Source organism: Arctopsyche grandis, chromosome 2, assembly GCF_051622035.1.
Source record: "Arctopsyche grandis isolate Sample6627 chromosome 2, ASM5162203v2, whole genome shotgun sequence".
NCBI lineage: Eukaryota > Metazoa > Arthropoda > Insecta > Trichoptera > Hydropsychidae > Arctopsyche > Arctopsyche grandis.
Window position 1 is genome coordinate 34,806,336 of NC_135356.1, and position 27,056 is coordinate 34,833,391.

At 32.4% G+C, this 27,056-nt stretch overlaps 1 protein-coding gene across 2 annotated transcripts in view; it reads right to left on the reverse strand.

Moving 5' to 3' along the window:
• Nucleotides 1-27,056, reverse strand: part of Best2 (bestrophin 2) — a 124,716-nt gene that overhangs the window by 16,590 nt on the left and 81,070 nt on the right. The window contains exons 3-6 of one of the 2 annotated variants that reach the window (XM_077445921.1): nt 25,530-25,705; nt 17,275-17,279; nt 13,399-13,528; nt 3,107-3,345 (exon numbers count right to left, since the gene is read on the reverse strand). In XM_077445921.1, the coding sequence (XP_077302047.1) occupies nt 3,107-3,345; nt 13,399-13,528; nt 17,275-17,279; nt 25,530-25,705 (550 nt within the window). The remainder of the gene's footprint in view (nt 1-3,106; nt 3,346-13,398; nt 13,529-17,274; nt 17,280-25,529; nt 25,706-27,056) is intronic. The other variant, XM_077445922.1, reaches the window with a different exon arrangement.

Here is a 27,056-nt window from a genome sequence, read left to right on the forward strand (position 1 = left end):
ACATACACGCTACCATTAAGCCACACTGCTGGCTATAAACAATTTATTAGAAGTTTTATTAAATCGCGGGGCCAATTACATTTCGTTTCATTTTTTCATTGCATTTAGTCAGAAAATTCAACATTGTTTGAATTTTACATAATCGGCTAAATATCCGTTCGGCCAAATATCCGTCGGCCTAATGTCCGTTCAGCCAAGCATCCGTCGGCCAAGTGTCCATTCAACCAAATGTCCGCGTACGCTTCGCTCTCTCTACTATATACTATGTATATCCAATATCCTTGTCATATTTATCACCCACGTATTCCGTTTCCTATCTCTTCTCGTCATACCAAGCATACAGCGTTCCATATCTCTTTGAGTGAACTATTTTCGATGTGAAACTTGAAATATGAATATGACCATATGAAAAACTTAGGTACTTCAGTTTTGTGCAATGTCTCAACGTTGCAAAATTTTCTCGATGAGTGAGGTCATCCCAAAAAAAATTTGCTTTACCGTCCGTAATTACTTCCTCATAGTTCCTCATAAACCTAACCTAATAACTTTTACATATTCTTGATCAGTGGGTCCAAATTAATAAAAAATCTTAAATTTTAAGATATCCGGTAAATTGCTCGCACAGCAGTTGCTCGAAAAACGACTTGCTCAAACAGCGGTTGCTGGAAAACCAAGTTGCGTGAACATCTATTGTTCGATTCATATTGGAATCTCATTTAAAGTATTTTCATTAATTGACAAGTTCATCTCAGTTAATATTAATCTTGGTAGAACAATCAAATATAATATTATATTAGTTGAAGAATGTTCCGAATTTATTGTATCACGTTTAATTTTATTATATATACCTAGATTCAAAATTATTATATAAATATGTATAAAGGTCTGCTCAAGTCTGTTAAGATAAGTCTGAACGTGCGCTGCTGTATGGTATGAATACAAATTGTATTTTACGTGCACTGCTGTGCCGGGCAGATAGTATGAATAGACTGATTTTTCTATTCGAGCAACTGTTGAGCAGCTTACCAGCTATTTTGAAATTGAATGTTTGTTTTTATTTAATTAGTACTACATGTATGTGTATGGTATCTGAGTAACTGCAGTCGAGCAAGCTACGTATAACCAACTTTAACGGATCAAAGAAGCGAAAAAATGAGTCAGCCGGTGCAATTTGTTGACACGTGTCAAAGAAAAAGCCTTAAAGTATAATAAATCGAACGAAAGAGTCATTGATATGTAAAAATGAGATGAGAAGAGACACAAGAGACTTTCTCGTGCATGAGATGCGGGACGCTGTGGATGCACGGGCGTGAAATGCGAATTTCTCGGAGTTCTATTGGGCATGCATAATACGACTGGGTAGACGATAAGCACAATAATAGCATCACGTACACATTTATGACCGTGTCATAAATATACATAAATATACCTTGTACATGTATGCAACGTGTGGTATATGAGCCGTGGCTTTTTCCGATGCAACAATCAATTTGCGGAAAATTGTCCGTGGCCCAATTGCGAAGACTCTTTAAATTCAAAGTCATAAATACATAAAAATACAATCATTCAAATTCAATTTTGGATTTATAGAGTTAATGTAGTATCTGGGCATGTAAAACTCTTACGGCAACTTCTATTTCCTTTTAATACATCATACTTGATTTCGAGTTTGGCCGTTACGTAAGCTTTTTGAGGGTGTTTTCCACACTAAAAAAAGAAGATGTTCATTTTTTGGATGTGATAAATATTTCCAAGAAGGGCATAAAGCTGTTGAGGGTGCATCACGGTTTTGATCATCTGAATAGCGGTCGGTGTGAGCATTTGAAGATTGCAAAACGCTTACGAATGGCGCCGGTTGCACATTCTCTCGATACAGTTTCGGTTGCACAATACCTGTTGCATGCAACGCTTCTATCTGCTGTTTTTGCTCTCGTTGCACATTTCGAGCTCATTTGAAACGGTTCGGCGGTGAAAATTAAACAAGGACACCGAATCCTCATCGAATGAAAATTAATGCTTTAAAGTCACCTATGAAAATCCACAGTTTCAACTTAGGATTGGCAAATTTGGTATATACATATAATTTAATCTGATGGTACATTAGCCGTATTTTCATACATATGTAGATTTTGGAAGAGCTCGGAATCGAAGGACTCTCATACAAAAATGTCCGGGCAATACCATCTCACAGTAACTGTCATCCAATGAAATGCCTGACTTTGCCGGACAACGCCGGTTGGTTATTGAATATAATACAAAATTCAAAACTAGTTGGACGGGTCACGGTCGAAGTCAGATTTTTTCACTGACTCCACAACCTTGATTCTAAAAATATTGTCATTACTGACATTTTCCCCAGATTAAAGCGTGATGTACATATGTAATTTTTTAAAGAATTCAAAATTACTAAAAAAATAAGCCACGGCTTAGCTTACCTGTAAAAATATTTACTCATTCTAGACCAAATCGACCATCATATCAACTCTTTGCCCGTGGCAACTTTCGCGGTACTTCGACCAGATAAAACGTATTTTAAATTGACAAAATCGAGGTTTCGTATTCTACTATTTTCTCCTCCAAAACTGGACCAATTAAAAAAAAAATTCATCATCGGTATGAGAAAGATACTTTATGTGCATCTATCGGCGTATTTTTTTTTAAATCGACCGTTAAATAAGCACGCTGGACTCGTTTCGTGGGTGTAAAAAAGAGGCGATTTTATAGATGTTTGGCGGCTCCTAGCTCATATAAAAAATAATTAATCAAAAAAAATAAAACGATAGATGCACCCCAATGGTGGATATCCATAGCATATTAAAAAATAATTTCTCTAGTGCCATAATTGAGGAAGGGAGAAGTATAGTACGTTTGTATGGACAAGGCGCTGCTGTCCAGCCCTCTTAAGGTGTGGATTAGGTTGTACGGGTCGGTATTATTCAGTCTCACTGTCGCACGCAAGAACTGAGACAGTGAGACCGCATATGCAAGTAAAAACGTGAAGGTAGATCGCATACTAGAGTAGATACCGCATACTAAAGTGGCACCTCCTCAATATACCTATACAATGAAGTGCATTAAGATAAGAAGAAGGAATAAAAAATCAAACCTGGGTGTAAACTAGTGGCACGCAGACTGTGTCGTATCCAATGAGGGCACCGAGCTTCTTCCTGATGTCTACCAATTCAACCAGCATTGTCTGGACGATGTGGTCATTGGTGATCTGTCCGTCCTTCCTGGCCCTGTTGATGATGTTGGTGGCCCACACCAGGGGCATCCAATACTTGGACATGGTGCTCTTGGCATCCATCTTCTCGAAGACCTGCCTCTCGCTCTCCAACATAATGCCTGAGGAATACGCACAAATGCATTATGTGAAAACACAATCGTGGGTTAAAAACATCACTATCCACAACGCGCATTATTAATAGCACTAAATATGTATGTACATGAACATGGATGCTGAACAAATGATATATCAGTGAAGTGTTCGAAGAATTCAGAATTCGAAGGAGTTATGGTCCAAAGTGAAAGGCTCACCATAATGGATTATCTTCTGAGAAGGACTGTCAATCCATTGTGTTCAGACTTTCACTTTTGACTATTCCTAGAGTAAACCGACGACGGAGAAATATGTTGACACGCAAATATACATATGACTATGATAGACTCGTCTCTAGAAATTTGCTTGTCGTAGCTGTTTCTCGGCAACGAGTAGTTAATTTGATATGATTTTTGTATAATTGGTTGACTCAAAATCTAGAATGTGTCGTAGCGTTGTTGGCTACGATCAACTTTGTGGCTAGAAATTTATTGTTTATTTTTTTGAATAATTATGTACCATATGTAGAAGAATAATTTTAAGCACATTGAAATGGTTTCAGTGTCATATTATTTTATCATATAATGGAATATGAATACCAAAAATGTCAAAATTTGGTAATGATACCTGAATAATACGAAATTTAATTATCAATAAATTTATTATTCAGTGTAACTTCTAAATTATATTCGACAAATTAAACGTAGAGTGCACATCGTAGCGTTTCTGGCTACGACAAAATTTTTTGTAGCTAGATGTTTAAAGACAGATTTATTTACTGTCAAGCCGGCGAAAAATAAGGGTAGGTAGCCAATTTGATAGGACCCGTTTCAAAAAAGAAATAAGAGACATACAGCTTACTCTGATAGGAAATCGACCTACCGAGTCACATACATACTATATGCAAAGTCTGGCCAGCAGCACTGTACCAGGGATCGAACCCGTGACCCCTCAGTTGCTAGCACTATACGCTAACCACTGAGCTATGCGATTGGTTTAACGAAATTCCAAGATTTGCGTATCTTTTGAACACATTGAATTGATTTCAGTGTATTCACATTATTTTATCATATAACGAAGGATGAATACTAAAAATTCGTAATAAAACCTCAATAATACGAAATTTAACTATTAATACAATTTCACTATATATGTATGTATATATATATATATATATATATATATATATATATATATATATATATATATATATATATATATATATATATATAGATAGAAAAATAATTAATTTTATTATTCGATGCGTATTTAAGAACTATAATCGATCTAGCATGAGACTTACGTAAAATGTACATGCTATCACATTCACTCCCTATTTGACTCGCGATGGCCAATCACATTTCGTTTCAGTTTCACACTGAAATACAACATTAGTTGTGCGTATAGGTCGTTGGAATTTGACTTTAATTTTTTGTAAGTTTTGAGTTCGTGTTTCCTGTTTTGAAATATTAACATAAATAAAATTTCGGTTCCCGGAAAGATCCACTATGTATATTGCACTGAATAGTAGCGCAGTTTCGAGAAGTCATAATTTTCAAAGGCGCTCAAAGAGAACTTATGCAATAGAATTCCACAAAAAAAAGTTTAACACCCTCGGATAAATCCCCCTTGACGCTTTTTTGTGGAATTCCATTGTGTTCGTTCTCCTTGAGCATCTTTGAAAGTTTGGATGTCTCGAGAGTGCAACTATCTCGAGTGCATTTTTCCAGTCACCAAAATTTCAATATAAAACAAGTAAGTTGTTGATATTATTAATTTATGTATGGAATACGTATATATTTTATATTAATGGAAATTTATATTTTTTAGACGGTAAAATTAATTTTCAACGTCATGTTATCGACAGCAAAACTTACAGTAATATTACTAAAGACATTGCATTGAATTATATTGAAATAATATTATATACTTAAATAGGAAATAGTAAAAAAATATAAAAATAAATTATTTAAAGTCCTTACAACGCTACATTGCACGAATGCGACAGCATGTTTGGTTCACGTAAGTCTCACGCTATAGAGATTAAATTATTTGATAAATTATATAATTAATAAAATTATTATATTTTTTACTTTGTTTGTTACAGACATTACAAACAAACTAACCAGTAGATTCTATGACAGAATAGTGATTCAGAATATTAGTGAATAACCATACTAACACACTTGTGAAGAGTCTCGGTGATTACAACAAAATGTCTTTACCCTTCAGGTATAACACACAGATTGCCTAAACACAATCTGCTTTATGTCATCGACTTTAGAGAGTCTTTAATTAATATTATGTATTAGATGTATTATGAACATTTATAAGGATTGTAAATACGTTTTTGAGCTCTTTTTCCTATTATGCTTTAGATTAACATTAGAATAATATAACACTGTGAATACTAACCAAATTAAATTAAATTGTAAAATAGAAAATTATCAGTAGATCAGTAGCTATTAAAATAGATATAAGATGTATTGTGAACAAAATTTCGTAATAATAAAAAGCATTTAAAAATCAAAATCAAAAAAATATTTTTTACTTCCAGAGAAAAGAAATTCGGAAACATTCACAGGTTATATTATAATTACATGCTTTTAGAAACATTTGGATTAAAATACAAAAGAGCACTATAAAATTATAATTTTCATGCAATTGAAAAATAAAACAACAAATGAATATACATACATAAGATGGAGGCCATAATGCGACAATGAAATGATATAAAACTCGCCTTTGTTGCATAGATATGTATATTATCATATAGAAAATATATTAAAATTCGACACACCTTCACACATATATATATATAAGCTTAAATTAAAAAAATCCTTTGAATAAACTTGGAAATATCCATAACATTCAAGAGAAACATTCTGTCATAAATAGTTTACGATTGCAACCTTCGCTCAATTGAACCAAAGCGGCCGTCAATAGCAAAGGCCAGGGCTCTAAGAGCGAGAAAGTTCCACACTCTCTGAGATTCATTAAAATCATTAAAATCGTGACAGAAATTCACTGTAAGATCGAATAAATCGTCGCGACCTTTGGTCAATTCGCTCACAATGCAACCAAACAATTATAAAAAAATAAAAAGGATACGTGAATTGAATGAAAATTGGTTCAAGACAACAGGAAGCTCAGGATGTGATATTGAAATGGATAGGTCGCATATTTCGATTATGTTTTTATAATATAAAATATATACATATATGTGTATCTGACCTCCAATTATCAACCTCGTTTTGTATAAGTGTATTTGACTTTCAATCACTGACCTTTGAAAAGGTCCTCTTGGCTAAAGTAAATAAAAACATTGATTACTTATTTCGATTGAGTAACGTTTCTCATTCGAGAGCTCGTCGTTGCACCCAAATGTTTCATTTCAATATACGAGGGTTTGAGAATCTTTTATGAATCGATGAGGATGAGTTTTATCATCTCATTTTATTCCTTTGTGCTTGCAGAATAATTGTAAAAAAGAGGTTTGTAAAAATATATTATAGCTGATCCGATGTATTCGTGCAATGTGTTGTAACATTCCAAAGACGTAAAATAATTTGTATATGTTTTTTTAATTATTTCTTATTTAACTATATAATATTATTACAATATAACTCAATGCGAGGTCTTTAATTATATTACTGTTAGTTTTGCTGTCCATAACATTACTTTTACCTTCTAAAAATATAAATTTCCATTAATATAAAATATATACGTATTCCACAAATAGCGTAATAATATCCACAACTTACGTATTTTATATTAAAATTTTATTAACCTTTGAATGCTGACCAACGCCGATCAGCGTTTTGCCAACAAGTCATTGAGCCTGAAATACGCCGATAGGCGTTGTTTTTTGAGTATGTAAATAAACAAAAATACTACCTCGCTTAGCCTTTCCAGGTAGTATTGAAAAAAAAAAATGCATTGAAAATGCGTCGTGTAATCCGCGTCAATGTTTATAAAGACTGGTTTACACCGGAATTTCTGAATCCATAACCATTTTTCAGATATTTTAAGCTAACCACTAAATGTATTAATTTTTATCCTATATTCGATTCGATGTAGCGTGAGATTTACGATAAACGAGTATGCTGTCGCATTCGTGCAATGTGTTGTAACATTGTAATGACGTAAAACAATTTCTTTATTTATTTTTAATTATTTCTTTTTTAACTATATAATATTATTACAATATAATTCAATGCAAGGTCTTTAAATATAGTACTGTATGTTTTGCTGTCCATAACATGACGTTGACAATTACTTTTATCGTCTAAATTAATATAAATTTCCATTATTATAAAATATATACGTAGTCCATAAATACGTTAATAATATCAACACCTTACGAATTTTATATTAAAGTTTTATTAACGAAACACGAACTCAAAACTAACAAAAACAAAAGTAAAATTCTACCGAACGCTATACGCACGAACAATGTTGTATTTATTGACCAAAATGCAATGCGAAACTGAAACGAAATGTAATTGGCCATTTCCGGTCGAATGGGGGGTTTTACATTTTTTGTAATTCTCATTCTAGATCGCTTCGACTATAGTCAATATTAAAGTATTTAAAAATAATGAAGATGGCTTTTCATCAACCCCCTACCAACTTATACTGGATTATATGTACATATGTATTATATTTTAACTTAAAGATATTCGATTTTTTTCCCGCCTGCAGCGTATGTTTTAATTTCGTTAAGCATTGACGATAATATTTTATTTTTTGGATATTTCAAGTACCTATGTATGTATGTACCTACATAAAGATTAGCTCCCCCTCTATAAAATATATATATATTGCGGCCCCCAAAATAGACACAAGTTGTTTTGCGGCCCAGTGACCCAAAAAGGTTAAACTGCCTGTTTATATACATATACATATATGATTAACGTTTGAAAATAAATGTTTTTGGCTTATATTTTTTTTTATTGCAAAATAACCAAGGTCGGAATTTCAAGATCGTAAAAAAAATTGAAAAACCCCTTTTATGCGGTATTTCGGAATATTGTATGTCTTTAATTGATGTAATTTTAAACTTAAATGTTTATGTATTTATGTATAATTAAAAAGTAAACGAATCGACTATACATTTTTTTTTCAGTTTAATTGAAAAAGTTTTCATTTTTTTTTTTATTATATGAGCCGTTCTATTTGAATATGGTATAAGAAATGAAAAAGGGTCAATTTTAAATGAAAAAGTATCAATTTGGAACGAAAAACCTGTATATATGACAATGTCTTGCGTTTAACAATAATACGTTTGCTTACTAATGCCTGTAATACGTTTATTCTGCTTTCCCAAGATTCTGGACATATCGAAGTAAAATAAGTGATAGCATTTTGTGAATACCTTCATATAGAAATAGTATTATTGGAACTGAATATTGCAATTCCACAACTTTCAAATATAATATAACGGCTCATATAAAATCATTTGACTGTGTAGCATTTTTGATTAACGGTTTAATCATCAAACAAAGAATCTATACAACTTTAAAGTCATCTGAAATTAGTCTTCACCGATCGTATTATGTCACAGTGACATTACATATGTACATATAATAAAACTACGTGGAAATTCGTGTCTTTTTCTTCGAAATCGCATACATCGGCTTGCAACGTGATTGAATTCGATTAAAATTTTCCTCAAAGTTTCGTCTGATTTCTGGGAAACTTTTCCTCGTTTCGAATTCACCGATCGCACACTACTCGGCTCTGCAATTCGACACACAGATCTTCCAAAAACGACTTTGACCCATTTCTCTGCAAACGACCGGCCATTTCGCGATTTTTAAACGATTTTAAATTACCCGAGAGTCTGCACCGTTTGCCATTTTTCTTCTCGCACGCGAAACTTTTACCGAACCATTCATAGAATCGTAATCTGGGAAAAAAAAAAAACCACAACCAAACTGAAACGTACGGGCTAAATTTCATCAGATCTAGAATACGCTTTTAGCAAATGGAATCGTCATTTTAAAAAACAATATTACATGTATCGAAAGGGTAAAATGGAGAATTAAAAGAAATTCCTTTTGAACTTAATTCACTTTCTTATAACGAAAGATTGAAAAGAATGAATCTCAGTACACTTCAGACGAGAAGAATAAGAGGCGACTTAGTTGAAGTCTTTAAAATACTAAATAATCATTATAAATGTTATATATATGTTCAATCTTATTACATTCAACGAAAACACTCACCTCAGAGGTCACTCGTTTAGACTCCAAAAAGAAAAATCTAATAAATAGATCAGTGATTCCTTCTTTTCAAACAGAGTGGTTTCAGTTTGAAATAGTCTTCCCAATGATATTGTAATTTCTGACAACTTTAATATTTTTAAGAAGAAGCTTGATGTATTTCTTTGACTTAAAAAAAATCTGTAATTCTTCTTTCCCAATATCTTATTTCTGTTTCTTGTTTACTTTTTTTTCTCTCTTATTTTTATTTTTATTATTATATTGTCATATTGAATGTATTTTACTTTTTTTTCTCATTTAATTTACAAATATGTATAAATCAAACCCCTTGGGTCTATCGGCTTTGCCGCCTCCCCCAAGTATCTAATATATAATTTCTAAAGAGATTTTGTAACTATAGTTGCGCCGGGGGCGCAGGCGCCGGATTCTGGTATACATATAATTTCGAAAAAGACTTAGTATATATGTATGTTTGTCAATTTAATAGAAACAAACAAGTGAATATTCAAATAAATTTATCTAAAATAAAGCTATTCAAATAAATTTAATAAAATGTTTACTATTAGATTAGTCATGTTTAAGCGGTTTATATTACAAATACCGAGCGAAGCCGGGTAAAACCACAAGTGTTAAATAAATAATAAAATATTTGACTTTCAATTTTCATAAATGCTTTTTCTATTCAGTCGACATATCAAGCTTGAGAGTATCTGGTTTGTGATATACATATGTGAGGTTCGAGTTTAGCCACATTCTCGGACTATCCTCGTCTATCCAGTGGCTCGGCGAGTTCTCTAGTTACTAAGCCGCCATTATGGGTTTTGCCGATCTATTTTTAAATGATATAAACAATACTGATGTTCTAATAAGTTTAGCCAGCAGCGTGACTCGGTGATTGCGTTGATATTAAGCACCGAGAGGTCACTGGGTTTAATCCCGTGAGCTAACCTCGATTGAAAATAATTTATTCTGAGTATAATCATAAATGCTGCCGGTCAAACTTGGATATTTCTGACTCCAAGTCAATGTCTGGCTAATTCTTATATAATTATAAGCACCAAAAGGTCCCTGGGTTTGATCCTGTGAACTGACCTCGATTAAAAAAAAATATTTTGTGTATAATCATAAATGCTGCTGGATAAACTTGGATATTTGTGACTCCAAGTCAATGTCTGGCTAATTCTTATTAAATAGACTATGAAACTTTCACGAGAAAGAAAAAAATCCGCATATATTAATCAGAAGCCTGGCTCGGTGGTTGCGTTGATTTCTACGAACGAAGGATACATACATATGTATGTATATACAAAGTCTCTTTCCAAATTATATATTAGATAAGGAATAATTAAAAATAAACAATGAAATAATTGTACGTACTTTCAATGTACAACACATTGCACGAAGTCTCACGCTAATATATTTTTATTTGTTTATTAAAATTTTGAATCTTTAAAAGAAATGGATCGTTCAACTATGTAGAACCACTAGATTGATTGTACAATTGTTTTGCAAATAAAAACCTCATCTGTTGGCAGACAAGCTGTTGGTCTCTAAGAAGCCATTACAGTGGCCAATGTAAGTGGCCACCTTCATATGTAAATTCCCATTTTAATCAATTCACATAGTGCATAGGTTCAGACGAAACATGTTCATAAATTCAAAATTATTTAATTAGGGTATCTTAACTATACACGGCGTCTAACATGCCAAGGCTTTCGAGAGATGTCCAATATTCGATATAATATAATATACCTGCAAATTACAGACACGAAGGCTCACGTGCCAAGTGTGCTTCAAATTTTGCCAAACAACTTCACCTTGACGTATGTGTGTGTGTGTGTGTGTAATGAGTAATGTATTGCTGACAATGATGATAATGATAATGATGATGATGATAAGCGCTTTACGTGACGACAGACATCGATTATAAAAGCGCCGGTGAAATCGGCGCTTCTCAAACGTTTAGCACGAAAGTATTTGCATACATACATATGTATGTTAGCGACCGTGTGTATTTATATAGGAAAGGATTTTTGTGAATATTAATGTACATATATATTGTATGTATGTAGAGCGGATGGCCAAAGCGATGATTTGAATAGTTTGAAGGCATTCAAATTTTCGCACTTAAGAGTCGTAATTGTATGATTATGCTAATTATATGTACATATTTGTATCCAATAAGTTTTGCTTTGAAATAAATTACATCAGATGTAATACTGTTACTAAAAACTACTGTAATTAAAAATCATATGTATGTATGTAGGTTTTTGAGCTTTTTTTAAAAAAAAATAAGATATTACTACAAATACTAGCAAGAAAAATAATGTGTAAAATGGATAATGATCACTGGATCAGTAACTATTAAAATATACTTAAGGTGTATTGTGAGCATAATATATCATACATATGTACATATACAATCAAAAACTATTACAAAATACACTTTAATGTAAAATATACGCTAAAATATGACGGTTAAAGGTTTCGGTACCATTCAACATTATGAACCAATTTTATTAAAAGTTTTTTATTGTACTAAATAACAATTTTTTACAGATTTTTTATTTAAAATATCAATGATTAAGCTTCTTGAGTTTATTTATAATCTTCATAGCTACAATAAAATGAGTACTAAGTAGTGGGAATGGTCGGAATCTAAAGTCGCGAATATCAATTTTGAAGAAATCATCATTTTTGGAATGTAAAATGTTGATTACTTCTACTATCCAACATTTATTGTAATATAACTGGTTTCAAAATAAAGCCTTGCTATTTGAAATATTTTAAAATAAAATTTGAAATACCAATGCAAGTTTGGATCATGACGGTGAATAGTACAATTACCTATAATATATATATGTGTATATACATACATACATATACATATAATAAAATCAGAATTATGTATATGTAAAAAGCTCAAATTAAAATTAGAACATAAAAATATATATATGTATATATATTTATAAATCTCTCGTATAAACGTCGTAAAAATGTAATATAGATAAAGTAAAACGAATAAAAGATTAAAAACAGCGGTTTTTTTTTGTATTGAAATAATGTTGAAATTGTAACAATTTTTGTATTTTTTTTTAAATTAATTGAAAGATCAATATTTAGAAATTTTTTTCATTATTAATTAAAAATGAAATAAAATATCAATTTAAAATTGGATAGACGAATCGCATATTTACATATGTACATATGTAAATAAAATATATTTTAAATCAAATTGACAAAAACATACGCATGACAACGGCTCGAATAAAATTAAATCATCAGCATTCAGTAAAAAGAATGTTTTATTGTAGAAATAATTTTTGTACTTTTTTAAATAAATTAAAGATCAATTTCGAAACTATTTACAAAATTTTTTCTTCATTTATTCAAAAAGAAATAAAAAATCAATTTAAAACATAAAGTTATTATATTGAAAAATTCGACAAACGTATCGCATATGAAAGTAAATACAAAATCAATCAATTTCAAATAAAAATAAAAAAGGTACGCATGACAACGATTTGAATAAAATTAAAAACAACAGCATTCATTAAAAAAGTAAAAAACAAAAAAACGCGCATATTAAAAATCATAAATCATTTTTCAAAATATCACATTTTTTAATCCAATATTAAAAAAAATCAAAAAAGAATTGGGCAATTTAAATTAATAACGCACAACATTAAAAAAATTTAGAACAAAATAAATTTAAAATACAAAATTGGATCGCAAGCGCGAAAACACATCACACACTCATACATACATACATACATATATAAAATGAAAACGCAATGATAATGGTATTTAAATACGGTGAATACCAAAAGAAGAGCTGTAATGCTGTCTCACCCGAGTCCACAATGTGCTGCAGGGTTGGAAATCTCTTCTTGACCCTTAGGGACACCCTTTGGAGAGTGACGACAAAGGCCAAGATGGAGTATCGGACGATGTTGCGCCTCATCAACCTGGCCGTCTCATCCTGAAATCGGAAAATATATATATTTATTCAATAAGTCACAAAGTCAATAATTCATATTTTGCTGTGGTTTCTTAGACCACCCCAACTTTTATTTAAATGTTGCCATAATGCCATGACAAGTCCCCCTAAGGGCGAAATCACACAGAGGTGAATGTGGCACGTGGTTTTTTTTACATGTAGAAAAAAATATGACGTTCACGGCACGCATGCATGGCACACAGTGAAATGCGTCGTCTCGAAACGACACTTTCGACCCAAGTCGTTGAAATTGTATGGTATTATTTATTCTTGCTTGAAAGTGGTATATATACCAAAACGAACTTTTGGACCATTTTCGGTAAAATTGTATCCTTGCTTGACAGTGATCGATCCCGTGACGGTGTATCCCATATTCGTGTTTTAATATTGAAAGGATGTAAAATATATATATTTTTAAATTATTTCTTATTTGACTATAAAATAATATTACAATATAAATCAATGCAAGGTTTTTATTAATATTACTGTAAGTTTTGCTGTCCATAACATGACGTTGACAATTACTTTTATCGTCTAAAAAATATAAATTTCCATTAATATAAAATATATACTTATTCTGTAAATAAATTAATAATATTGTAGCATACGCCGCTGGTTAAGTGCAATCGGATTAGGTCGAGTGGCATCCCCACTATTTCCCAGAATTCAGACGAGCGTGAGACGGCGCATCCTTGACACTGTGCGACCGTTATAATTGGTTTCGAGGATTATCTCCAGGCTAAGTGCAAGTAGGCTAAACAACGGAGATCACCGAATTGACTTAGTAACGGCACCCGGTCCCTGACGACACCCGGAACTGACAGCACGATAGCGTGGGACTACGTGCCTTGGACCGTGGGAATGCATATCCGGGTACGTGCCTAAGCAATATGTAGGTAAGTAACCGGAGGTCGAAGATGCAGTGAGCGACTTGCCCTTTATAAGCCGGTACTTAGATGATATCAAGGCATTCTGGACGGAGTACGGGCAGTGCGTGGATCTTCTGAATCACCCAATAAATCCTATAAAGTGACTTTGGCCTTTTATTTGTATCTTCCACCCAATCCTACGCAACAATATCAACAACTTCCGTATTTTCTATTAAATTTTAAAACTCAAAAGTAACAAAAAATTAAAGTCAAATTATACGCACGTACAATGTTGCATTTCTTGACCAAAATGCAATGCGAAAGTGAAACGAAATGTAATTGGGTTGGTTGCCGTTTGGCTATTCATCATTCGAACCGGTTAATATTGACAATCAGTTACGCGTAGTGATACCAAGTGATTTCAGTACTACTTGTTTTTTTCATAATAATTTTTAATTATATAGAGCCAGAGAAATGTTATAATAATAAAAGTGGCCTAGGCGTTATATTGTTGTCAAGTGACGATTGTCCACAGACAATCCTAAATAATTTTAGCATCAGTCGTATTTGATGCTTGATGGTCGATGTATGTCTGATAAAAACTTCTCTGGGCAAGGGCAATAGGCAAGTGCATAGTTAAAAATTGCACAATGCAATCAAAAACATAGAATTAACAACATGGGATATATATAAGTAAATTGATCATTTAAGTAACATATTATTCAAATATCATCGTAGTTTGACAGTTTTTAAAAGTGTCATGGCGTTCGCCCGCATTCTACATAGCATTTCAGGGGTGGTACCAGAGAAATGTAAAAAATATTTTTAAATAAATGTAAGAACATTTCTCTTGGTGGCGCCGAATACTCAATTATATTAATAACCAATTATTTAAGTTTAATTAATATAAATATTGTTCATTTTATATTATATCACAATAAAAAAATAATTTATGTAGTAAATATGTGATGACCCTGATTTTATTTCGTGCATTTTAGCATTGTTGGGGAGAAGTACATCATAATATTGAAACAAATTATTTATTCGTAATGGCGTTTCTATTATTATAACATTTCTCTGTTTAGAGCCGTGTTGAAATTTTCCTTCGCGTGTTAAAAATCAATTCATTAGTTTTTGTATAGAGTGAATTTAAATTATGAAAATGATTAATATCATTTAAAATGGTATGTAAAATAAATACCAGTTTGCTAAATTATGTGCAATCTTTTTAAACGTGCATTGAAGAAGATGATTGGCAAATATCACTATGGAAAATGCATACATAAAGCTGGTAAATTTTCAAATTGTTTTACATACATACATACATACATACATTGCTGTGCAAATCTGTTGATTTTAAATATTATATTTAACTTTATAGGTCGCAGCTAAGATAGGAGATTAAATTTAACTTGCGCAGATGATTGACCTGTAAGCATATTTTATTTATTTTTATACAAACAATTTAAATCGTCTTTAAATTTCGCCGTATCCCTACTGCATACCAGCAGCGGCATAGACTAGTGTTTACCATATCTTGCTATGGTCAGTGGGGTGATGAGTTCGAGTCACACTGGTTGCTGCTGGCCAGACCTTGGTTTGTAACCAAGTCGGTCGTTTATTATCGGAGTTTGCCAATTTTTCTGATTTTCATTGAAACGATTCCTGCAAAATTGGCTTTCCCTATCCATTTCTCTCGCGAAAGTTATTGAGTTATTGTGTTATATCTCAGGATTCAGTGGGTTACTCTTCATATATGTCTCTGTGGATGTTTATTGTATGCATTCGTATTCTTGTATATAAATGGTTATTAATCGTATTGTATTTGATGTTTACTGATCGTATTGTATATGATGTCTGACCATAGATGTCATGTATGGATTTACCTGTAAGGCTTTCCTGGTATATATGTAAATAAATAAATTAGCTATCCCCCCTCCCCTCCTCGTATGTCGGTAAAATATCAAAGCGATCCAAATAATGAAAGTGGTTCAAAATCAAATCATAATTTTTTGACGGGCAGGAATAATGTCACTGAACACACAGAGTGAAGCTTTTAAAAAGACATTTATCCCCACTAAATTGTTCAATTAAATATGTAGTTACGAAATATGCTGTATATTATAAAAGAAATGTTTATTAGAAAATAAAATAAGGAAGTCAATGATTTATCGAGTAGCAAGATTTGTAATGTGTTGGTTTAATTATGACTGTTCGCCTTGTAAGGTAAACGATTGTTCCATAAATTTTCTTGCTTGGTATAATATCTCTTTCCAAAACACAATTTATTTAAAGTGGGAAGAAGACATGATATGGTGGGTGGGTTTGATCGTGTTAAGATTTAAATTGGATTTTTTTCCCTCCGATATATGTATGTATATCTTCTGTCAAATTTAATAATAATATCACTTTAATACTGTCTAATTTGATATATGTATGTAGTATAATACTAAGAAGAAAATATCTAATATAAACAATTTACCTTTCCGAGAATCGGTCAGAAGCGTGTTAAGGCTCTTTTGGAATGTAAATACATATATTAACGTATAGAAATAATCAGGTTGATAAGAAAAAAAAAATAGTAATCAATATGTTACCAAAAATTTACTTTCCAAATTTAATAGTTTAATAGTATTTCCAAATTTAACAGTTTCCTGATATTTGATCTTAGAACGTCAAATAATTGTCGTCAAACGTTTGTGTGATGTCACAAGGCTATTGTTGACTAAAATTATGCATCATTATATTATAATTTCCGTGCGATATATTAATGGGAGAATGTGTGAAAAAAAATAATACAAGCCGATTAAGAATGACGTCATAATGTTTCCTATAGAAGTGGAAATAATATCACGAAACCTTTGCTATATGAAAAAAAAAATACAATTGGTAAATCAGTTCGACTATAATTTGCTTGTTTTTACCTCATTTTATTTATTCTCTTTTTTTCTAGATAAAATAAATGATTAAAAATTGTTTTCGTATTTAACAATAAAATTTTGATTGAATTTGAATGAAAAAAAAATCTGATTAAGTGCACCTTTTTCAAAGCCAATGATGTGAGATACAATAAATTACATACATCTTTAATAATTATCAAGAACCGAGACCTCATCAATCATGATTTTAATCAACGAATGTGCTATCGGAGTAGACTTCATTTTGCTGCAGTATTCTATTGTATAATTATTTTGAAGAATTTTTTTGTTTATACTTTTTTCCTTTTAGTAAAAACAATATTCAAAAATTGTATCTTAATTTTTAAATAACTTGTTTTTGAAACTTTCACCAATAATCGTACTAAATGAAAGAATTAAAAAAAAATTGTTGATACAAAAGCTCAACTTAATCGATTCATCATTCTGTAACTCATTCTAACCATTACTTATGATTTTTAGATAAGATTCCAGTGTAAAAATACTCATTTTGAATAGTAGTTACTTCCAATTAGTTTTTTACTGTGTCATACATACATACATATAACTATATATGTATGTTCTACATACTTTTGGATACTTTGATAAATCACTCGTTTCTGATGATGATATCGATAATGATACTGACAACGAGACGGGGTCAATGATCTCCGTCAGCCGTTCATTGTGGCACTCGCCATTGTCCTTTTTAACACTGCCATTTCTGTTCGAGGGGAAAAAATACCAAATAAAGAGTTGCGTTGCAGAATTTCTTTGGAAGAAAAGAACTCGATAAGAAACAAAAAAAAATAACAACAATAAGAAAAGAACGCAATAAGCGACAACGCAAAGTAACGTGTTGGTCGCACTTGACTTGGCAACATGAAAAATCACAAAAAAACGTCCTGACACACTCGATTTACTACCTTTAAGGTGGCCATCTACATAATAATTTGTCTGCTTACAAGTCTTTGGTCATGACATTTGTTATAACAAGAAATGCTACGACAGATATATCGAAACATTATATAATAAATCTCTTACAGTACATTCCTTGTCTGATGGTTTCAAAACCATAAAGGTGGACATCCACATAGTAAGATTTATCGAGAAATCCTTTCGATTACGATTGGTTAATATATGTTTAGTAGCTAGAAATCCTATGAGACACATAAGAAGGAATCAGTTTCCTAGCTTCAATAGCTACATATAATCTCAGTTTTTTATTGGCTTCACTTTGTTAGTTCAGTGACATTCCTGCTAACTTTGAATTAGTTCCACCGTTTATTCAAAATTACATAAGAGTCATGTATCAAATCGGAGCGATGACATCCCGCTTTCCATACGTCTCTTTCTACCACCCCTTTACAATCAATCGAAACAGTGGTAAAGCCACTTTTTTCACTCTCATTTACTCTCATCTTATATAAACTTTTGTTTTTTTTATACACATGTATGTCAAAATAGAAATTATAAATTTTATACCTTAGTATTTTTACTCCAACCAGAAGTAGTACTCTTACTCTAGAGAATCGAGGTTTTTTATGTTTTTCTCAAAAAACTTTTTGTTTATTGAACTGAAATTTCGTATCTAGAAGATTTAGCTTAATACCAAGTTATAAATGTATAAAATTTGGTAAGCATCCGTCAACCGGAAGTGGCAGTTTACTCTTGTTCGATTTTTCTTCCACTATTATTTTCGACCCCGACTTTTCTTCCACTATTTTTTTGACCCATGTGTGTTCGAAAAAATTCAAGTATAATTCTTGTATCAATGTGATGAAAATAAAAAAAATAGTGGGACTCTTTCCTCTTAGAAAGTTCAAAAATGTTGTGCCCACTATTCTGTCCACACCCCTGAGCTAATTAAGCTGAAAATTTATATTTGAATTCTTTATGTATTAGCTTAGAACTGATAAGGTTTTGGTCAGAATTCGTAAACCGGTAGTATTTTTTTTTAAAACAATATTTCATTATTTTATTTTGACCTTTTAAATTTTTGTATCTTCTTGATATGACATGTTTATAATAAAGTGTATAGTTTATAAGTAATAAAAAAAATTTGAACACAATCCAACCACCGGAAGTTTTTAGTTTTGTGCGAGTTTCCCTACATTTGCGCTCAATTTATATCGAAAATGCTCAAATAGCCGGTATGTGTGAACGTGTATGTATTTATCATTGTTGAATTTTGATTGATATACTTCTTATCTTTTTGATATTTATTTTGAATAATACTGATGGTGTTTTTAAGTAATAAAAAAATTGAACAAAATCCGATGAATGGAAGTAGAACTTTTGTCTTGTGCAAGTTTCCATACATTTGCGCTCAATTTGAATCTAAAATGCTCTCATAGCCGGTATGTGTGAACGTGTATGTATTTTTCATTGTTGAATTTTGATTTATATACTTCTTGTCTTTTTGATATTTATTTTGAATAATACTGATAGTGTTTTTAAGTAATAAAAAAATTGAACAAAATCCGATGACCGGAAGTAGAACTTTTGTCTTGTGCAAGTTTCCATACATTTGCGCTCAATTTGTATCGAAAATGCTGTCATAGCTATTAGTATTTCATAGTGCTGCCGGTATCTGTACGGTTCAATATAGAATTTTTTTTTTGTGACTTTCTTATATTCCTCAAATACATAGATGAAGTCATAGATTGGTCACACCCGAATTTTTTAATATATGTGATTGAGTCCTTGAAACTTATCGATCATTACAATTACGATCACTCGAACGATTGTATTGTGTTGTGAACGAAAGCCTCATCTGTCATCAGACACGTTGCTGATCTCTATGGAAGTTGACAAATTGCTAGAGACTTTGCCGATTTAAAAACGCCAGTTAATACATATAAGTTTAAACGTATGGACGATATTATTCCTTCTATTGAGAATTCGGAGACTTTTTTTTATCGGGTGTCAACAATGAATCAGATGTTAGGGCGTGTCGAAACAGATTCGATTCGTTGACCGTTGACAAAATGACGTTTCCTGTGTCGTTCCGGTATTGTGACCTCTTAATCATCGACCGGTCATCGGAGTTAGTATCATAGCGGACATGCAAGATTCGAAGGATCTTCAAAACCGAATATTAATTCGATTTATGTATCATCGAATGAACAAATTAATACGTTTCATATAAATAACTTAAATGATTTATAAATTTTATAATATAAGTTTAGTGATTTTTTTTTTGCATATTTGCATGAGATCATTGTGTGTTTATAAAATGTATGGACGTGTATAAATACAAATATGCATACATATGGCTCGCCATTACGTTTCAGGAAATAGAATGTATTTATTCTTCGATTTACACGCTAGATTGGCTACACTACTTAATAACGTGTAAATCGAAACTATGTAGCATAAGTCAGTGCTTAAAATTGAAAGTGTACTCACTTACAATTACATACGTACGTATTTATATGTTACAGTCAAAGTGTATTTTCAGTTGTAATATATTCCAACTGGGATTTTAGGTCATTCATATTCGAATACGATTATATCTCTAGAAGCGCAAATACACTTTCCACATTGTGCGTCAGTTGTAATATAACTGTTGCGTTTTGACAGCTCTGGTGTTTTTATGAATGCTTTAGAATTCAAAAATGCGCTAATATTTGCTAGGTATTATGAATAAAGGTAATGAGTACCGTAATAAGATAGCTCTAAGAATGTGTTCAAAATAAAAATGTGACTTTCAAAGTCAATTTATTAATAGAGTGACGTTTCCTCGAAAACCTAACCTGTCATCTAACCTATTACCAACTTACATATAATTGAACCGTATTTTCAGTTGTAATATATTTTGATCAGTTGAAACGTAATTTGCCATATGAATTAACTTATGTGAGTTAGACGGAGTATATTCCAACAAGTCAAAATATATTACAACGGAAAATACACTTCAACTGTAACTGTTGTTGGTACCAGGTTAGTTGGAATATATTTCAACTAGTCAAAATATAATACACCTGAAAGATACATTTCAACTGTTACACACATATGTAATATATAATGTATTACTTATTTCGAGGTCTTCTATTCCATACGTGTAAGATTTTTTGCACTTGGTATACATATGTATGTACATAGCCAGCTGTATAGCTCAGTGTTTAAGTTGATAGCAACATCCAAGAGGTTCCCGAGTTCAAGCCCTGGATTGATCTCAATTGAAAATAATTTATTCGAAGTATTATCTGTAGTGCTGCTGGTCAGACATGGATACTTGTGACTCCAAGTTAATCGTTAATTTATGGGTCCCACTGTGGAAACGATTCCTCACTATGTATGTATTTATATAACAGCAGCATAGTTAGGTCGTTAAGCTTCTGCCCAGCACCGAAAAGCGCCGGGTTCAATCCCATGAGCTCACCACAATTGAAAAGAAATTTTCTGAGTATATCTGTAGTGCTGTTGGTCAGACTTGGATAATTGTGACTCCAGGTCGATCGTTTCCTGTCAGAGTTTGCCAATTTTTCTGATTTCATTGTTGAAACGGTTCCCGATAAAAGTGGCTAAAAACCTTCCTACCTACTATGTCACCGCTATATGATTATATACACTGTGATTAATGTACAATAAAAAAATATTTACCTTAATATTTAAAATAATACCTACTATGTCACCACTATTTGAGTATGATTAATGTACAATAAAATATATCTACAATTCATAGATGTCTCCTTAATTACGAGTTTTCGGTGCCTCGTAATTCAGTGACTTGTGTAATAAAAATGCTGCATTGTTTGTAATTGGCCAGGAAGGCGCATTGGGGTTTACCTGTAAGGCCTTCCTGGTATATACATATGTATGTAAAATAAAAAAATAAATAAAAAATATATCACCACTATTTGAACATGTAATTTATAATCCATAAATGTATGTAAGTATGTATGTACATACAAGTTTAATACTATGGGTGTCACTCAGGGGCAGCCCGTATTGGAAAATATAATTTTATTTAAAAAAATACATACATACACAGGTATATACATAATATATAGATATGCATATGAATGAACTAGTTCGTTTGTCAATTCGTTTTTTTCTGTAGTTTTTTTGTCGTTTTATGAGTTTCCAGATTGGTTCGTGTATGAAAAGTTAGTTTGTTCATGAACGAATTAAATTTACGCTTGGACTGTAACATATTTTCATATATGTATGTATGTATATATGTATATATATACAAAAGCTTAAGTTTAGTATTTTCATCGTTTCTAAATAAATATAATTTTTTTAAGTTAAAACTCGTCACTTCTAAAATAATAAAGTAAAAAGGTAGTTAACCGCGTAAATCAAGGCATAGGTGAACTCAACCTTGATGTATGTATGTATCTCCGAAATATTTGCATAAAATTTCAATAAAAAAAATAGTATTATTTAATCATCAATTTTATGACGAGTATATGATGATTTTATATCACTAAACTATAGATGATTTAGAGTAATTTAATTCTTCAAAATGATTGATGACATAAACGATTTATTATTAGGTACGTAGCTAAATATAGGATATGTATTATATGAATGTGAAAATCATCTTCATCATCGTTTGAAGATCGTGTCATATTTTTTGGAACTCGTTAAAATTATATTATAAATACGTTGTATAAGCGAATTATTAGGGCATGAAATTGATCGGAAAATGGCATTACTGGTAAATCGGTAAAACATATTTTTCGTTACCAGTTTACCGGTAATTTACAGATAATTTTGAAAGTATCAAAGTGTTTTATAAAACATTAATATCATTTATTATTTCATTCAAAAGATTATTACAAATAGCAATACGTTGAAAACAAAGTGATAAAACATTGTATGCACGTATGAATATGTTCGCTCATTTGCGAGTTTTTTAAACTTTTAAAAATCAAAATGTAATTTTGGCGAGTTATTATTAATATTTCACTATGGAATTTATTTCAAATTCCAAATTAATGCCAAGACTTTTTTTATTGAGATTTTTTTTACCGAAATTCCCGGGAATTCAAAATTATTTACCGATAATTCGGTAACGGAATTCGGCCATAATTACCGGTAAACCGGTTTACCAAAAACCGGTAATGCATGCCCTATGAAATATATGTAGACTCGCCAAATAACCAGTTTTATTTATTCTTACTAAGGACAAAAGTGAAGACGAATTTATATATATAAATGAAAAAAAAATGATAAAAAAAACCAAATAGTGTTGTTATGTATTATAATATCATAAATACTTGGCCAAACGACGCAGTAAATTCGACAAACATGTAAACATCATAATCAAAATGAGTCACATTTGTTTTATGCGTTTTTAATAAATTTCAATGGTTTATATACGTACATAAGTAAATAAAAAAAAATCAATCATTGGATTATATACGCTATTGTTATGTACATATATAGTGTATATAATCGGAGTTGCTCGGGATTTTTTCGTACGGGAGTCCTCCGATCCCGGGCTCCGAGCCCTTCTAAAACATGTCAACGGTCAATGTTAATATACTTTAAGACCGCGGAATTTTATAACAGACTCTTGCAAGGCATTGCCTGGTAAGTTTTGTACAAAAGCATTTCATAGAAAAGTCCGAGCTTTAAGTCCATACGAAACCAGTCTATGTACAGTCTTAAGTTAGGGTCGCCGTATTGCAAAGGCGTATATCCAGAGCTCCTTTTCTAGTATAGGCCCTAAGCCAGGGCGCAAACACGCGGCATGGTACGGGGCACGTGTTTTTTTTTTTTAGATAGTTTTGCACATGTAAAAAAATCATACTGAAAAAAATCTCCTCGCGGCACTGGTGGCATAAGAGCGAAAACACACTGAGTGGTACGTGGTACGTGTTTTTTTTAAATACTTTTGTACCCACATATATACATGATACACAGTCCTAAAAATCAACCCCTGGAGTGTTTTCGGTGATATTTTATTTTTGTATTTATTGCATCCTTGCTTGACAGTGATCGATAACGGTGAATCCCATATTTGAAGAAATGTAGGAGAAACTTGTCTGATGTCGGTTGCATATGGATATGCATACACGCGCGAGCTATCCCAAACATATGCACTTTGCACGTGAAACTTCACCTGAATTCGGTTTGGGGAACCCCCCAGTGTGAAACTGTCACAGCGGTGAGCCAAAGGACGTGACGTCCCGTACCACTCAGTGTGTTTCCGCCTTGAGTCCACTTTACTTCATTTCGTGATATATCTCGCGAAAAATTAAATATATGGAATATATTTAAAAAGAGGTTAGTAAAAATATGTAAAAATAGATTCTGGACCTATCAAATTAAAAGAATTGATTTTTTAATCAAGTCAATTTGTCATTTTGTGAATTGAACCAAATAGAAAGTGTTTTTGGAATTGAAAATTGAACATCCGCCACTTTAAAATATAACGACTCATATATAGAAGATCATCATCATATATATGTATATATAATATCGCTATTCTGTCTGTGTGTCTGTCTGTCTGACTGAGATAACGCTTGCCGTAAAACACATCCAACAAAACGTATACATATACGAATACTTAAACATATACAAATACAAAACGTATACATATAAAAACTTCTATATATACTGATCGTAACTAATGTTTCCGCTTGGCAGAGAATTTACCGCCGTCTATTGAAAAATTATTTAATTAATTTTTCGTTGTTTTATATTGTTTATATGTAGGTATGTACATAGGTAGTTTTTACCAATTTTTTTTCATATTTAAACAATTAAATATATTTAAAAGGTATGTATTTGAAAAAAAAATGGACCGCTTAGGGATCGAACACATGACGGATGAAGCATTTCTTTTAATTTTTTTTTTTTAATAACCTAATATGCCATGCGATGATATACCTATGTCATCGGGCACAACACTAGTGCTATAAAATGATGATGAGAGTTTCCCCGTATTTCGACCGGTCGACCTTCGTGCGGATTAGATCGAAAATCGTATGCACAAGAGCGAGGTGTTAAATTGCAATAAAATGTCATTTGAACCGTTGCAAATTGCACAAATCGAATGCCAGTTCACACCACAAGTCATATAAATAGCGTAGCGAATTCGGAAATCCGATATATTGCACTTCGTCACGAAGAAAAATACCAAAGCGATTCGATATGTGTGAATGTATGTATGTATGCTGGATAGCATTCCATAGCTGATGGGTTGTAGTTTTTGTGGTTTGTTAATAAAATTTGGACTTACCGTTCCAGGAATTGCGGCACTGACGTAGAGTGCCAAGTTGTCTGGCCACGGTAGCAACTTGTACTGCTCCCACCATCTTTTCACGATGAATGCAACATAGAAGCTGAGGGCGAAAGACATCGGTATGCTTTCGCTGTGTGAATTGCAATATCGCATTATGTTTTCGAAAACCCTGTAAAAATAATCAAAAAAAAAATCAGTAAAGAAGGTTATTAAAAATAATTTACATACATAATAGGTCACCCTAAATCAACACTGTCGCTAGCACATGCTTACAATAATCGAGAGGGGAGGGGAGGGGGGGGGGAAATTTTAGAGAACTAAGTTACATAGATAAATTGGAAAAGTCATCCAGATTCTGGTTGAGACTTGAACCCACGACCTCTCTACTGGTAAACTATTGCTTAATCAGTGAGCTACGTTGTGACTTTCGTGCCTTTTGGGTCTTTGTGAATAGTCTAAACAAAATTCAGCAACTCAATCGTACGGCACGGTTTGCCTAGGTAGACTCCAATTGCGATCGGCGTATCCTTTTTCCATCACAACAGTTAAGTTAGATACATTGGAAATGTCTAGCAGGAGGCGGTCGATCTGGATTCAACTACCATCCATACTCCAGCTGAAACTTGAACCCATGACCTCTCTACTGGTAAACTATTGCTTAATCAGTGAGCTACGTTGTGACTTTCGTGCCTTTTGGGTCTTTGTGAATAGTCTAAACAAAATTCAGCAACTCAATCGTACGGCACGGTTTGCCTAGGTAGACTCCAATTGCGATCGGCGTATCCTTTTATCCATCACAACAGTTAAGTTAGATACATTGGAAATGTCTAGCAGGAGGCGGTCGATCTGGATTCAACTACCATCCATACTCCAGCTGAAACTTGAACCCATGACCTCTCTACTGGTAAACTATTGCTTAATCAGTGAGCTACGTTGTGACTTTCGTGCCTTTTGGGTCTTTGTGAATAGTCTAAACAAAATTCAGCAACTCAATCGTACGGCACGGTTTGCCTAGGTAGACTCCAATTGCGATCGGCGTATCCTTTTATCCATCACAACAGTTAAGTTAGATACATTGGAAATGTCTAGCAGGAGGCGGTCGATCTGGATTCAACTACCATCCATACTCCAGCTGAAACTTGAACCCATGACCTCTCTACTGGTAAACTATTGCTTAATCAGTGAGCTACGTTGTGACTTTCGTGCCTTTTGGGTCTTTGTGAATAGTCTAAACAAAATTCAGCAACTCAATCGTACGGCACGGTTTGCCTAGGTAGACTCCAACTGCGATCGGCGTATCCTTTTGTCCGTCACAACTGTTAAGTTAGATACATTGGAAATGTCTAGCAGGAGACGGTCGATCTGGATCCAACTACCATCCATACTCCAGCTGAAACTTGAACCCACGACCTCTCTACTGGTAAACTATTGCTTAATCAGTGAGCTACGTTGCGACTTTCGTGCCTTTTGGGTATTTGTGAATAGTTTAAACAAAATTCAGCAACTCAATCGTACGGCAC